Below are 16,582 nucleotides of genomic sequence, written 5' to 3'. Positions count from 1 at the left end.
ACAGTAGCAATACAACCATGTAAATATAGTCTACTCAATTACAAGTCAAAGTCCTGCATTCAAAACCTTAGTAAAAAAATATATTTTACTAAAAAAGGTAGGCTACATAAGCAGGAAGCAAATTGTAGCCTACAATAGAATAGAGTAGCTTATCAAAGTAAACGTATAGGCTACTCATAATGCAAACTGGACCAATATGTTCTGATATTTCCCACCTAAAGACTGCACTGTAAAAAAGAAATGTCTATCATGCCTTTTTTCCTATAGGACCTGAATGCAACATTCTTTTGATACATCTGGCTCTTTGTAGAGGGCTTTCAGGTGAGGCTACTACTGTATACCATCCATGCTGTATACTGATGGATGTATTGCGACCTCTGGTGGTCATGGTGGAGGTCTTCAACTCTTGGCAACAACATTTGAGTACAACTTCTGTAGTTCTGTTTAGGGCCAAGCCGCCTCCACATTGGAACTTAGAGAGTTGAGAGAACAGTTCAGGGGTTCTCTACGTGTGGTCCGTGGACCACCAGGGGGTCCTTGAGGAGGTTCTGGGGGGTCCACAGCAAATTAATGAATTGTTAAACACTACAAGAGCATTGCAAAAATAAGCTATTTTTGTCTCCAATGTAAAAAAAAGAAAAAAGAAAAACGGCTGTAGCAACGGACTGTACAAACTTCAAACTCTTTACTTTCATCATTATGAGCCGTGTATCTTATGTATGAACTGTGTACCTTACTTTTTATATTGAAACAATTATACAAGCAGAGTAGAACCCATTCTCATAGATATAGCCAAGAGCTAATTATGTGCATCAATGCATACATTTGAAATTAATACTGACCAAAGGTGTTTAGAATTTGAACAAAGTAATACATCACAAAACAACTACAGTAGTTGAATGATGAACAATACACAGAGGAGAACAGATTAACAGAAGCATGTCTCAAAGGGCTTTACACAGTATCATATCAGCACAGTATGTACATCACTGTACAATAATCAATGGTCATACTTCCTCACTTTTAGATTGCTCTACGGGGGTTCCCCAGGGTTCGGTCCTGGGTGCTGTCTTCTTCGGTGTGTACATAAATTACCTCCCCCACATCTGCACAGATGTGAGAGTCCAAATGTACGTGGACGACACGGTCATATATGTACACGCTGACTCCAAGCACGCTGACCCCCCCCCCCCCCCCCATTCAACACATTTGTGACAAACCGTAACACCAGTGTGAGAACTACAAGAGCCTCCACTAGAGGAGACTGTTGCGGGCCATTTGGATCCACGAAATTCAGTCAATCTGCATTCACAGTCAAAGCGGGCGGGCTGTGGAACACCCTGCCAGCAGTCATTAAAGGCTGCAGTACTTTCACAGGTTTTAAGTCCTCTGTCAAGAAGTGGCTGAGAGAGGGTCAGTCCTGTGGCCACCTATAGGCATTAGTGTGGTCTCATGTTGTTGTGTTCTGACATTGTGTATTTATTTCTGATCATCTCCTCATTTACCACTATGTGATCTTAGGGGATTGCTATCTACCTCTGTGTTATATTTTACTGTGTTATATATTACTAATAGTTTTTTTGTACCATGTATATTGATTGTTTAGACAGTAGGATTTTCCTTTATTTCTGTATTTGATATGTACTATGTGCCCAGGGACTACAGATGCAAATTAGCTCTTAGCTATCTCTGGTGCAATATGTTTATTGTGTACTGTCCCTGTTCAAATAAACAATAAAGATAAAGATAAAGATACACACACACACACACACACACACACACACACACACACACACACACACACACACACACACACACACACAACAGAAGTTGTGTAACACACTTGGATAAAGTGATGTCCAGGCTTGGTTTATTTGGACTGCTTCTCTCTGCACATGCAGCGCGGCCGCTCTCTCTAGTCTCCAAACTCAACTGGGCAGTAGTAATGTCCACACTTATGGTAAACAGTTTACGAATCACTTAGAGAAATACAAAAATAAAATATCTCGGAAAGATAACATTACCTCACATTGAACTTGATGGGGGCGGCCAAACTTATGCCTAAATATGACTATGAGCCCCACAGTTGCATAATACATACTACACATTTCAATGTTTATTGTTGCATAAACTGGTAAAAGATACAATATAATCCAAAATAAATTAAGGACTTCTATCTATACAGTTTTAAAAGAACAGAGGGAAAATCATACATGTTCTCATACCAAGACACTATGTGCAACATTATTGCACTATCTACAAAGATGTAACCTTCTATTTGATACATACTAATATCGTATGGGCCAGTAGGCTACAGCTTCTTACCTCCGTGACATTTATTTAGTTCAAAAGAACTTTGCTAGAATAGCTACTTTCTCAAATAGATGACTCATTACTGTATTATCCGTTTGCAAAAACACATCTGGATAATGTTGGTTTTACAGATCAATACTGTATCAAATGTGCATGTTTATTTTCAAGTATCTAGGCTACAGTATGCTCCAGACTATATTCCAAAATCCCAACAAGCCATTCTCTGGTTATTTCCAGGCCAATTAGCAAATGCACATGCACAAAACCAGACAGTTAACAACCCCCTCCTTATCGCACCACCCATGGCCAATGTTCTCTGGAGATAAAGGTACGATAAACAAAACAATTCTCTTAACTGTCCCTCTCTCTTAAAGGTACAGTCCCTCTCTCTTAAAGGGACAGTCCCTCTCTCTTAAAGGTACAGTCGGGACTTTTCTGATTAACCCTGTCATAAGGTAGATCACCTGTCCACATGAAAGCAATCATCTTAATGTTGAATATGCTTCTTTTTTTTAGAATTGTTTTTGTAAATTGTTTGCACATATCAAAATGTGTCATGTCATCATATGTTTTCAATAATTTTACTGTACATTTTCTTTCATTTTTTTTTTATCTGTTTCTGTATGTCTTCTTTAGTTTTTTTTATATTAACATTGTAATTTAGTCCTGGTATAGGCCCATTGTCTCTACCTCGCACCTTTCTTTTGTTGTTTGTCTCCTGTGCTCCCAATTGTGCTAAAAAAAAGAAAGAAATCAAATCCAAATCAAATTGAGAATAGTGAATATTACAGGTCCATTTGTTTTCATACACCCTCTTCGCCCAGTGGCTGAAGAGCACACTGTTCTGCTGATGCTGCCTTTTACATTGAAGTGTCATCATTAACTCTTCGTCCTCCACAGTCCTCCTGTTCAGCCTGTTGGTGGCGCTCTGACCTGGGGAGATGGCTTGTCTTCTGCAGCACACTGTACACTGTGTCAGCCTGCATGAAGTGATGTGTCCCCTCTGTCCTCTCTGTTGTCCCTCTGTCTCCTCCAGGGTGACAGTGTTCCCTCTGTCCTCTCTGTTGTCCCTCTGCCTCCTCCAGGGTGACAGTGTTCCCTCTGTCCTCTCTGTTGTCCCTCTGCCTCCTCCAGGGTGACAGTGTTCCCTCTGTCCTCTCTGTTGTCCCTCTGCCTCCTCCAGGGTGACAGTGTTCCCTCTGTCCTCTCTGTTGTCCCTCTGATGTGCCTGCTCCAGGGTGACAGTGTTCCCTCTGTCCTCTCTGTTGTCCCTCTGCCTCCTCCAGGGTGACAGTGTTCCCTCTGTCCTCTCTGTTGTCCCTCTGTCTCCTCCAGGGTGACAGTGTTCCCTCTGTCCTCTCTGTTGTCCCTCTGTCTCCTCCAGGGTGACAGTGTTCCCTCTGTCCTCTCTGTTGTCCCTCTGCCTCCTCCAGGGTGACAGTGTTCCCTCTGTCCTCTCTGTTGTCCCTCTGCCTCCTCCAGGGTGACAGTGTTCCCTCTGTCCTCTCTGTTGTCCCTCTGTCTCCTCCAGGAGTGTTCCCTCTGTCCTCTCTGTTGTCCCTCTGTCTCCTCCAGGGTGACAGTGTTCCCTCTGTCCTCTCTGTTGTCCCTCTGTCTCCTCCAGGGTTACAGTGTTCCCTCTGTCCTCTCTGTTGTCCCTCTGTCTCCTCCAGGGTGACAGTGTTCCCTCTGTATGGAAGATTTCAGTTTTGTTCTCTTGGGTGACACCTATTGGCGATGAGTGGTAATTGCAGTTGAGATCCAAACAGTGTTATTATGTGACATTACTCAGTTTGTTCGGCCATACTAACCACCCGTAATGCTAGCAGAGACCAGAAAAAGTAACGTGTTATCCTACTTCACACAAGAGCTGTCAGGAACCTACAGTAAGAGTCTATTGTGTTAGCTCCGCAAACTCTGTGTCACCACAGTAACCTACAGAGTGAGTTTGTGTTAGCTCCGCGCACCCTGTGTCACCACAGTAACCCTCAGAGTGAGTCTATTGTGTTAGCTCCGCCCACCCTGTGTCACCACAGTAACCCTCAGAGTGAGTATATTGTGTTAGCTCCACCCACCCTGTGTCACCACAGTAACCCTCAGAGTGAGTCTATTGTGTTAGCTCCACCCACCCTGTGTCACCACAGTAACCCTCAGAGTGAGTCTATTGTGTTAGCTCCGCCCACCCTGTGTCACCACAGTAACCCTCAGAGTGAGTCTATTGTGTTAGCTCCGCCCACCCTGTGAACCTACAGTAACCTACAGAGTGAGTCTATTGTATTAGCTCCGCCCACCCTGTGAACCTACAGTAACCTACAGAGTGAGTCTATTGTGTTAGCTCCGCCCACCCTGTGAACCTACAGTAACCTACAGACTGAGTCTATTGTGTTAGCTCCACCCACCCTGTGAACCTACAAACCTACAGAGTGAGTCTATTGTGTTAGCTCCGCCCACCCTGTGAACCTACAGTAACCTACAGAGTGAGTCTATTGTGTTAGCTCCACCCACCCTGTGAACCTACAGTAGCCTACAGAGTGAGTCTATTGTGTTAGCTCCGCCCACCCTGTGAACCTACAGTAACCTACAGAGTGAGTCTATTGTGTTAGCTCCGCCCACCCTGTGAACCTACAGTAACCTACAGAGTGAGTCTATTGTGTTAGCTCCACCCACCCTGTGAACCTACAGTAACCTGCAGATTGAGTCTATTGTGTTAGCTCCGCCCACCCTGTGTCACCACAGACACCAAGTTCATAAATGCTGCAATACTGAAAATGCAAAGGCTTCCATCAATGGGCCGTAGGCTCAATCATCATTGTGTTAACTCACTATCAGATAGATAGTGAGTTAACAGACATTCATTTAGATGAAAATCTTCCATATTATCACTTTAAGTTATTAATTTAAAGGGGCCATATTATGCATATATTAATAATAATACAATAATAATAAGGAGCCCCCCTCGCTCAATTCCAGGATGCCTATGAGATCATGATTATGTTATCTGATCCAATAGACACTCAGACAAGATTGCCTGATATTGCTGTTTGACATACTTCAGACTACACCAAATACATAAAAAGGTCTGTCTGAAGGCATTTCTTTGCTTCTGAGTCTGGGAAAGTGGGGACAAACTGTGAAATTCCCCCAAAACTACTGTATCTCTGAACTATTTCTTTAATCAAATTACACACACTATGATATCTGCTTTTAATAATCTAATATTTTTCACTTCCATTCACTGAGCCTCCCCTGAAACTGCTTGGAGCCCCTCCCCCCCCTGTGAAGGCCCACCTCCCAATTTGAAAACCTCTGCTCTATAGCATATCAGTTCATGAAGAGATATGAATCAACGTTGTCACTCCTGTCACAGACATTGCTTAATTGTGTGTCAAAGTATATGGGGGGGAGTGGATTCGTTATCAGTAGCCTGACTTGAACAGGTCAAAGTTCATACTGCATCTTGTACTTTTCCTGAACTCATTTGGCATGTATTGAGATCGACTGGGAAATACAATAAGGTAAAGACAGATTTATGTTACGCACTGTGGACTTAGCGGGGGCCTTGTAGTACTCTATGATTTTTAGACAATCATTTCACATCTTTTGAAGTGTTTTGTGATCCCATAAGCATAAAGTTAGTTTCATTTGTTAGCGAGTTGTTTTTCCTTACAGAGAACGAAGGCCACAAGACACAGTGCAGATTACTAATGCAATCAAACCTACTGTATATCATAGACTATCATTATTATCTCAGATACAGCAACTTTTGAAACGTCTACAGGTGAATGTAATCTATCGAGACATTGATCTTTAATACATGTAATCACAGCACAAAATGTTATCAGTAAGGTGAAAATTGATGGTCTGGCTTGCAGGCTGCTGGAATGAAGCAAGAAAAAACTCAATGGAAGGACTACTTAGAGACTCTGAGGGCTCTATTCTCCCACAGGCCATCGGCGCTATTACGGGCCTTAACCGCAAAAAAACGTGCCTTGCGCCTGTTTCGGCAAGATAGCAATAGGCTTTAGGCTGCCAAATGCGCTTTAGGCCGAATGGGCGTGGCGCAGTCCCAAAGTGGGCGTGTCGGCGCTAAATACCAGCCTAGTCATATCTTGGGAGCTGGCCTACATTTAGCGCTTTGCGCTTTTCAAAAGCAGGCCTATTCTTTGCCTTCACTGCTTCTTCTCTGTCACCCTTCTCTCTCTCGCTCTCTGAGTTCCCAGCATGCATTGTGTTTCTTCATTTCGCTACTAAATAGCCACCAAATGAGCCAAAATAGATATAAAAGGTAGTTCTAAATTAATGTGTAATGGTAACACAGCCTGCCATTGTCAACATTTCAATATTGGACCAAATAAAACCTCGAAATGAAAACACCACCCTATGTGAAACATATATGTCCTCCTGGGCATATATATACCCCTTGTCGAGTTAACGTGATTTAGAGAAGTAACAGCGGAACGCGCTTCGGAACGCGCTTCTAATGGCATCTGCTATACTGTGATGTCCGTCCAATAACTTGGCCCTATTTCACATTTAGTTTTACAATAAAAACACATTTATGCAATGACTTGACATAATGTAGGGTATATTTATGTGCATCATCCTTCCTGCAGCAGGCGAGAGAAAATGATATCTTTCTGGACAAACTTTCACCAATCTAATAGGCTATATTTTTCTAGCTGATGCATAGAACATTATTTTCACTTTGATCTTGCTATAGTGTAGCGTATTTACATGCTTGCAGTATTGAAACTGCAGTTAGATTGGTTTGAGAAGCATAATAATATGGAATAATAGCCTATAATGCAGACAGACAGGCTGGATGAAGGGAGGGGGGGGGGGGGGGCAGAGCGTTTGGCTTTCGTCTGGTTTTGCGGAATTGGAGCTAAAAAGGCAAGCGTGCGATTCGTTTATTGCACTTATCCAATGAGCATGACGGTGCATAATTTTACGCCTAAAAGGCGTGGTTGTAATGCTTTGGGCTGCATCTAGCGCCAGCACGACGATATCAAGTGCGCCTTTCCACGCCCACTGCTTTGATCTGCGCCTGCCGCTCGGCCTAGAAACTGCGCCGATGCAACGATAGGGGCCTGAGTGTCCTGCAAGCGATACTAACCTTCCTCTTCTTAGGTAAGACTCATGATACTAACCTTCCTCTTCTTAGGTAAGACTCATGATACTAACCTTCCTCTTCTTAGGTATGACTCAGTGCACTTATGTGTCTGAGAATGTGTGAATCATGTTGAGGCTGCACCGTACACCATTTTGATATAATGAAACTATAGATAATTACATATAAACGCAACACTGGTTTTTGCTCCCATTTTTCACGAGTTGAAATAAAAGATCTAAGACTTTTTATATTACATATTACATTACATTACATTACATTACATTACAATGTAATGTAATGTAATGTAATTATATGGCCACAAAAGGCTTCATTCTCTCAGGTTTTGTTCACAAATGTGTTTAAATCCATGTTAGTGAGCGAATCCATCCATCTGACAGGTTAGAACCCTAACCCTAACCGGTTAGGGTGACAGGTGTGGCATATCAAGATGCTGATTAAACAACATGCTTTTTGCACAGGTGTGCCTTAGGCACTTTTATTACCAGTGTGGGTCAAGTTACGTTCAACATGTAATATGCACATATTACTACCGTAGTTACTTTCATTTGAAAGTAATATGTTACTTTACAATATTACTGTCTGTGTAGAGTGACTTGTTACTTATTACACTACTTTTGCATTACTTTCAACAAAATAACACCAGTAGCAGAATGGCATCGCCGAACCGTCCCAAAAAAGAATTTCAACCGTCTTGAAGTCAGTGTAAACCGTCCACAATTCTAAATGTTATCATTATCCTTGGTTATTGTCATCTATAGTGGTTATTTGCATAAAAAAACACACAATTTGATTTGGAAATGATTTGATCTTTATTTAAATATGTGCTTTGATTAAAAAAAATAAAAATCTTGTGTTGCTTGACAAAGTAACTGGTATAATATTACTGAAATCCTATTGGTAGTTACATTACTGACTTACTGCTAAAAGTAATATATTACCTGTAATATGTTACTTTTGTAATGCGTCGCCCCAATACTGTTTATCACACAACACAATGCCACAGAAGTTTTGAGGGAGCGTGCAATTGGCATGCTGACTGCAAGTTGTTGTCTGCGACAAAACTGGCGCCTTTCTGAACAAAATTGGGAGGAAATAAGCCTTTTTCTGTGTATAGAAAAAGTCTTAGATATTTTATTTCCACCGATGAAAAATGGAAGCAAAAACAAAGGTGTTTAAATGTTCAGTATTTGCAGTTGCTCTCATTTATCACATCTCTTGCATCCCTCACATGTGGACTCTCTCTCTGCCAACACGCCCTACTCCACATGCTCAACCTCAGCACTGGCTTGTATGGTGCTGCTGGTGTGTCTTATGTTTACGTCTCTGTGGCCGCTCTCCGCTGTGTGTTTCATATGGCTGGTGAAGGACTGGCAAACCCCTGAAAGAGGTAAATACATTAAATGCCATCGATTAAAGAGGACATGAAACATTTGATCATATGACTCTAGTTCGTTTGCATACTCAGACAAGACAGGACATTGCTTTCCAGTCTGAAATGTACGTAGATTTGCTAGGAAGATGAACAACATTTCAGCTTTTCACCAACTAGGCAGCTGCTAGATGGTGTCACTAGGTTGACTGCAGGGCCGGTTCCAGAACAAGATGACTAGGGATGCATCCTAGATAGGAAGGGGTGCACATGCACGGGCCGACCCGGAAAATTGTTATTTTAAATGTTATTTGACTAAAAATAATGCATTTTACCATCATTTCAAGTAGAATGATACCAGCCAAGCAAGAATATTTCAAGTGTTTTAAGTGCTTTACTGAAATATTTGGACCATATAATGATAATACAATTATCTCAACCTTAAAGGGTTACATATAGGTGCCAAAAAGCCATAAATTCACATGAAAGAACAAAGAAAAACAACAATTATAATTCAAGTTTAAACAGTAAGTGTGCAGCTGCAGCATTTATAAAAAAAAAAAAAAAAAAAAAAAAATGTTTTAACCACTTTTCAACTGAGCATGCAGACAATTAAAATAAGGGTGCAATGCGTCCTTTTGCACCCCTGTAAAACCGGGCCTGGTTGACTGTAAAGTACAGTAGTAAGGATTCTGAGAATCTTGATGAATCAAAACAACCACAATCCAAGTCAGAAACACAACCGCTGTGATTCAAAATCATTACTACCAATACTCCCTTAATTAAAGGGATAGTCCAGGTTTTTTGATGTGGGGTTGTATGAGGTACTTGCATACAGTCAGTGTACTACAGTACATGCAGTATGCAGCCGCAGCCAGCGCGGTCCCAGTTTGGACAAATGGAGACCGGCTGTGTCAGGCAAGTAGGCTATCTGTCTGCTGAGTGTGAAGGAGGCTATGAAAAACATAAAAGAAAACAGGAGAAAATACATCAAATGCTTCTATACTGCTCACCTTGTGTAATCCAAGTCTCCACAAACCCTGATATGCCAAGATGACATAAAATACATAATTTGCACCCTGTTTATAGCTGAAATAGCCATATGCAGCTGGAAGCTCAATTCTATTTTGTCTATTTCTTCTTATAGCTCGAGCACCTGGCTCAGATTTCAGCTAAAATCAGGGTGTAAATGACATATTTCCAAGTCAACTTAGCATCTCAGGGCTAGTGGAGACTTGGATTATGCCGGGTGAGCAGTATGGAAGCATTGTATGTATTTTTTCTGTTGTTTGCTCATGGCCCCCTTCATACTCGGCAGACAGCTCTACTTGCTGGTCTCCGCTTCTCTAAACTGGCTGCATTCTACTGCATGTCGTACAGAGATCCCTTTAGAACTGTACTGTCCAGTCAACCTAGTGACATCATCTAGCAGCGCCCTAGTTGGCGGAAAGGTGAAATGTTGTTGATAATGTCAGGATTCTGGGTATAGAAGTTCACTTCTGTCACCACCAGGGGGCAGGAGAATGGCATTTATGAGGAACTGGAGTGCATGGAAACACATGAGGGACTATTTTCCGATCAAGGTAAAGTGATGACTGGATTTCTGACACATTCTTGTTGTACTTGTTTAACAGTGGCATCAGATTTTGCGTTTGCTTTTGCTTTTTTCGCCTGATAGTACCTGGTCGAATTTCGGTTTGCCATTTTTGGACACGTACTCAGTCATAGCGCCACCTACTGGCAACACAGGGAGTGGTTTCTAAGTCTAATGTACAAGGTCAAATCTGCCCCAAACGTCACATGTTCGATGAGAGCCCCGACCTCAATACATCCACATGCCAATATTCAGATATAGTCATAGCGCCACATACTGGAAACACAGGAAGTGGTTTGTAAGTCGACTGTACATGGTCAAATGGGATTCGAGGGGTGGGTAGAGGGCGTGGCTAGGGGGATGTGGGTAGTGGGGGCATGGTGCCATAAAGCTGAATAGCCACACCCCTGCATAGTGGGTTTAAGGGTTTGCGCTTGTTGTTATTTAATCCTTACCCAAACTATAATCCTAAACTTAACCAAGTTGTTTTACCTAACCACAGTTGTTAAAGTTGTTTTATTTGCATTCAATGTTGGAAAGGCAGTGAGGATATTCAAATTAACCGCCGTTTTGTTTCAAATTTCTGCTGAGATTGTACGTATCTGTGGATTTGCAGAAACAACATTTTATTCGGGCGATCGGTTTGAATTCTCAGATCCAACATCAACTACGCGGTATTTTGATTTGATGTGTCAGTAATGACCATAATCCCCATAATCCCCTGTCACTTCTCTTGGTCAGCTGGTGAAGACAGCCGATCTGAATCCAAACAAGAACTACATCCTGGGCTGTCACCCGCACGGCATCATGAGTGCCGGAGCCTTCACCTGCTTCGCCACAGAGAGCTGTGGCTTCGCCGAGGCCTTTCCCGGCATGCGCTGCAGCCTGGCTATCCTGGCTGGCCTCTTCAGGATCCCTCTCTCCAGGGACTACATGATGAGCTTAGGTATCTACAACAAACTCAAAGCACCCAGGATTCCATGTCTCTGGCAGCTGATTGAGTGATTGAAGACTTTATTGACAATGAACACATATATATTATCATACATATATAGATAGGCCCACCACAATCAAAAGGATGACACGCAATAAAGCTAACGGCTTGTTTCCATTGCGGTCCTTTAAGAAAATATCTGTGTGGAATATGTACTGGTGAGTGGATGACTGGGTGCATGTAAGCCCTTGTTCACACAGGATGGTAAATGGTAAATGGCCTGCATTTATATAGCGCTTTTATCCAAAGCGCTTTACAATCAGTAAGGATTCACCCATTCACACACCGATGGCGGCAGGTTACCATGCAGGGTGCTGGCACACCAACGGGAGCAATTTGGGGTTCAGTGTCTTGCCCAAGGACACTTTGACATGCAGACTGGAGGAGCCGGGAATCGAACCACCGACCTCTTTTATCCAAAGCGATTAGTGGACATGTGGACATGTATATATATATATATATATATATATATATATATATATATATATATATATATATTTTTTACCTTTATTTATACAGGGAGAGTCTCACTGAGAGCAATGCTCTGTTTTTCAGGTTTTCACATTCTCACACACATTCATACCTGGAAGCTGACCAGTACAACCACAGTCTGATCTGCTGGCCACTGATCAGCTCCACTGGAGCAGTTGGAGTTAAGGGCCTTGCTCAAGGGCACCTCAGTGTTGGCACGATTCCAACTGCAATCCACTAGAGGTCACTAATATACTTTCAGTTCATGTCTTCTGTGACAGAGGAAGGTGTTTGTTTACAGCAGAGTAAACAGAGAACAGAGAACAATGAAAGTAGTATGGGCTTGGTAAAAAATAAAGACGCAAAAGATAAAGGTGCAAAAGGACAAGCATAATGGCAGCCTCTAGCAAGACCCAGGCATAGTCACAAACCAGCGAGGCATGACTGCAAAAACCTGTACTTTCCCGAGGTGAAACTCTCAGGGTGCCACCTGCTACCTTCTAGAATAGAATAGAATAGAATAAAACTGTATTTGGTTTCACTACTGCTTCATAGTAACATAGCACACTCTACAAATGTCCATAGACTCGGTCCATAACAGCACAAACAGTAAAGTGCATCACAAACATTCAGACCAGATCACTCAATAAATATAGTGCAACTACAACAAACGGTAAGCAATTAAACAAATTGGTGAGATGACACGGACATGAAACCATATACACAGTACAGCAACTAACTCTTCTAACTCTCTTCTCTGACTAGGCACTCTTCCGGTCAGCAAGCCCAGTCTGGTGCACCTCCTTTCCAAATGTGGCAAAGGAAACGCAGTGGTGATCGTGATCGGGGGAGCGACCGAGTCCCTGGCGTCGGCCCCTGGAGTCAACACGGTGGTTATGAGGAAGAGGAAGGGATTTGTCCGGATGGCCCTTGAGTTTGGGTGAGAGCACTTCCGGCTTGGTCAGACGTTCTTACAGGCATAATTGGCCGTGTCTGTGGTGGGTGGGAAGCCGGTGGGGTATGTGCCCTGGTCACTGCATTAGCACCTCCTCTGGTCAGTCAAGAGCGTTGACTGACCTCGTGGGGAGGGAAACTGGGTGGAATAGCATACATCCTGCCGGTGAAACTCCTCTTTGTCAGGTGAATAGAAGGGGCTGGCGACTGCACATCTATCAGAGGAAGCATGTGCTAGTCCAGTGATACTCACCCCCTATGTGGCCCGCGATGGAATTGCAATTTTTTTTTTCTTACAGTGCACCTGAACACAACATGCAAGATACCCGCTGAATAAGTGTCCAAGTGTTCATGTCATTCTGGCCAATACTCACACTTCTGTTATAGCATTTCAGTCTGGAATATGGACTATCTTTCAATAATCTATGATTTAGCTGCTAAATTATCAAATACCGCCGTCTGCTCGCTATCCAGGCACTTATGTATGTACTTAACCTAACTAACTATCCGGTGTGCACAACATTGTCAGACTAAACTCCGGCTGACACCCCAAAAACCTACAATCCGCTACAGAAAAATGTATATTGATTGTCTATTAACTGGCCCCTGGCCAAGTACAATTGGGGAGAAAATGGGTGGGGGGGAATCGTAAAAACATAAAAAAAAGTACTCGTACATAAACATAAGATCTAGCAAGCAGAGCAGGGCTGGACACCATCATGCAAGCTGTGCTCCTCCTCAGGGCCGACCTGGTGCCTGTGTACTCATTTGGAGAGAACGAGCTGTTCCGCCAGGTGATCTTCTCAGAGGGCAGCATGGGGCGGATGTTACAGGACCTCTTCAAAAACATCGTGGGTTTCGCCCCCTGTCTGTTTGTCGGTGAGCGCTTGGCCATCCTGCCCTACAGAACTCCCATCAATATTGTTGGTGAGTAGTTTATTATTCTGTAATTTAGCTCCCTGTGCCCAAATATTTTTGTAATTCTTGTCTATTTTGTCTTTATCCTGCAATCAATCAGCATACTTCTGAGAGCAAAACTTTCCACACTGCAAGTAAAACACATTTGTGATGAATGTGAATCCGAAAGTTTGTGGACATCTTTTAGCGTATAGGTCTCACCCACGAGATTCAGCTCAAGAGCAAACAAAACTTTTGGATTTGCAAACAAAACTTTTGGATTCACATCGATACATTTTTCATCACAAATTAATTTGAATTGATTTAAAAAGAAATATTGCAGCGTGGACCGTTTTGCTCTCAAACCTATTCTGTTTGATTGCATGATAAAGACGCAAAAGTAACTCCATATTATACGCCTCTTCTTCCAGTGGGAAGTCCCATCTCGGTGCCAAGGCGTGTTTTACCTACTGAGGAGGAGGTGGACCACTACCACGGCCTCTACATGGAGGGCCTGTCTAAGTTATTCCATGAACACAAGATCAGCTCTGGACTTTCCCAAAGTCATGAGCTTCAGATCCTCTGAGCTTTCACTCCCATATGAACATTGTAAATAAGTATATTTGCCATGCTGCCATCAATGGGACTAGTTGACTGAGAGCTTACAGTCTGGACCTGATGTGGTGACAGGGTTTGCTGTTAAATATATACATCCGTCAGGTGTCTTGATCCATCAATTCTGTCTGCATTTGAAAATGTCTAACATGAATAATATGTGACTTGAATAATGCTTTAGTTGTGCAGCCCGTGATTTGGGAATGTTGTGCTGAGAACTATTTGTAATTAGACATTAACACCAAAGTAATTACTATTTGTAATTAGACATTAACACCAAAGTAATGAATTGCACCGATAGTTATACAATAACATTTTTGCGTTCATATGTATTTACATGGTACCGGACCTGTAAATTGAACTGAATCTATTCAACTGCAGTAGTTCATGTGAGGTTTCATACCAAATTTCAATCAGAAGGCCGCCATATTCGCATAACCTGATCAGCCCGTGACGTCAGTCAAGTTTAAGTATGACATCAGTTATGATGTCAGTTCATGCTAGTACATATAGCGAGGGTTCTACGTCACCTCCCTCTCTGGCGGATCATAGCAGCAGCTGGCATCATGGCTGTTCATCATCTCCTCTGAAGCTGTCGTTTCGCCCACCCACCTCCCCAGTCCACCACCAACGAGTCTTGTTGACTCCCAAAGAATTCCCCGCGGGGGAGGAGGGATTCTCTATCCTAGCCTATTCAGATGCCCTCCTCTCACCTCAAGAGGAGCGCCACCTGACAAGGGAGTCATACGCCAAAGCAGTTGCCATGCTTGCCATTTGCTAAATAAAGCAGCTTGTTAAATCTTACTGACTGGCCTCTCATGATTGAAATGTATTTACATGGTACAAGACCGGGTTACCAGATGTGACTGTTGTCACCCCATTCAATCGGCGTTATCAGCGTCTTATCATTCCATTCATATCAGCCAGTAGGGCCCTACTTACCTGCCAGTAGGGCCCTACTTACCTGCTAGTAGGCGCAGAAGGTCGTTATCAGCGATTCGTTATCAGCCATAGGTTTACATTTCACATGTAAATCTTTTAACGTATTTAATTCTAACCAGGGGTGAAAGTGGATTGAAATTCTTGCTGGTACTACCCCAACCTTCATTGCGTCATTGTTCTCGTCCCGCCCCAGCTTCATCCCTGAACACATGCATATTATAACACCTGTATGTTGTAGAAATTTATTTAAATGGTGCCAGTTACTACTTAATTAATCTGTATAGTGTGGCACACTTGTGTAAAACAGTTGTCCAATGGTAAAGTAAGGTCGAAAATGAATTGTGCAAAGGACAAATAATATGAAAATGAATAAACAAGAATATGAAAATGGATTAAAAAAGGCAAATTTTAAATTGCATTTTGCAAATCATCAGCATTAATTCATCAGTCTTTTGTCAATTTGCCCACCACAACTTCCCGATCTGATGCTGGGGCGACAAGAGATACCTGTTGTCCTCTGATGCTGGGGGGACAAGAGGTACCTGTTGTCCTCTGATGCTGGAGGGACAAGAGGTACCCGTTGTCCTCTGATGCTGGGGGGACAAGAGGTACCCGTTGTCCTCTGATGCTGGAGGGACAAGAGGTACCCGTTGTCCTCTGATGCTGGGGGGACAAGAGGTACCCGTTGTCCTCTGATGCTGGAGGGACAAGAGGTACCCGTTGTCCTCTGATGCTGGGGGGACAAGAGGTACCCGTTGTCCTCTGATGCTGGAGGGACAAGAGGTACCCATTGTCCTCTGATGCTGGAGGGACAAGAGGTACCTGTTGTCCTCTGATGCTGGAGGGACAAGAGGTACCTGTTGTCCTCTGATGCTGGAGGGACAAGAGGTACCTGTTGTCCTCTGATGCTGGGGGGACAAGAGGTACCCGTTGTCCTCTGATGCTGGGGGGACAAGAGGTACCCGTTGTCCTCTGATGCTGGAGGGACAAGAGGTACCCGTTGTCCTCTGATGCTGGACGGACAAGAGGTACCCGTTGTCCTCTGATGCTGGAGGGACAAGAGGTACCCGTTGTCCTCTGATGCTGGAGGGACAAGAGGTACCTTTGTGTCAATCATCATTGACACACCGAGTCCGACAATTACGTCCGTCATTTAAGTTTTAGGACGAGGTTCGATTTTCTGCGTTTTTCGCATCAGTCAATAGATTTGTGCGAGCTGGGACCCGTCTGTGTTTTCAGATGACGGATTAAAAAACACGCATACGAAAACAATCGGACTGTGTGTGCAAAGACCTTTAG

At 43.1% G+C, this 16,582-nt stretch overlaps 1 protein-coding gene across 1 annotated transcript; it reads left to right on the top strand.

Annotated features, from left to right (window-relative positions):
* Positions 1 to 8,737: 8,737 nt before the first annotated feature.
* LOC310782210 (diacylglycerol O-acyltransferase 2-like) lies at positions 8,738 to 14,312 on the top strand (the record flags this gene model as incomplete). Its single annotated transcript, XM_083642892.1, has 6 exons — positions 8,738 to 8,834; positions 10,329 to 10,399; positions 11,152 to 11,356; positions 12,641 to 12,815; positions 13,572 to 13,756; positions 14,158 to 14,312. The coding sequence occupies 6 exons, from the start codon at positions 8,738 to 8,740 to the stop codon at positions 14,310 to 14,312; spliced, it is 888 nt and encodes a 295-aa protein (XP_083499018.1).
* Between the last annotated feature and the right edge of the window lie 2,270 nt (positions 14,313 to 16,582).

This window comes from Poromitra crassiceps (genome assembly GCF_964638095.1).
Source record: "Poromitra crassiceps genome assembly, chromosome: 9".
Classification (NCBI taxonomy): domain Eukaryota; kingdom Metazoa; phylum Chordata; class Actinopteri; order Beryciformes; family Melamphaidae; genus Poromitra; species Poromitra crassiceps.
The sequence above is the reverse complement of the archived record's forward strand: the minus strand, read 5'-3'. Positions and strand labels throughout refer to the sequence as shown.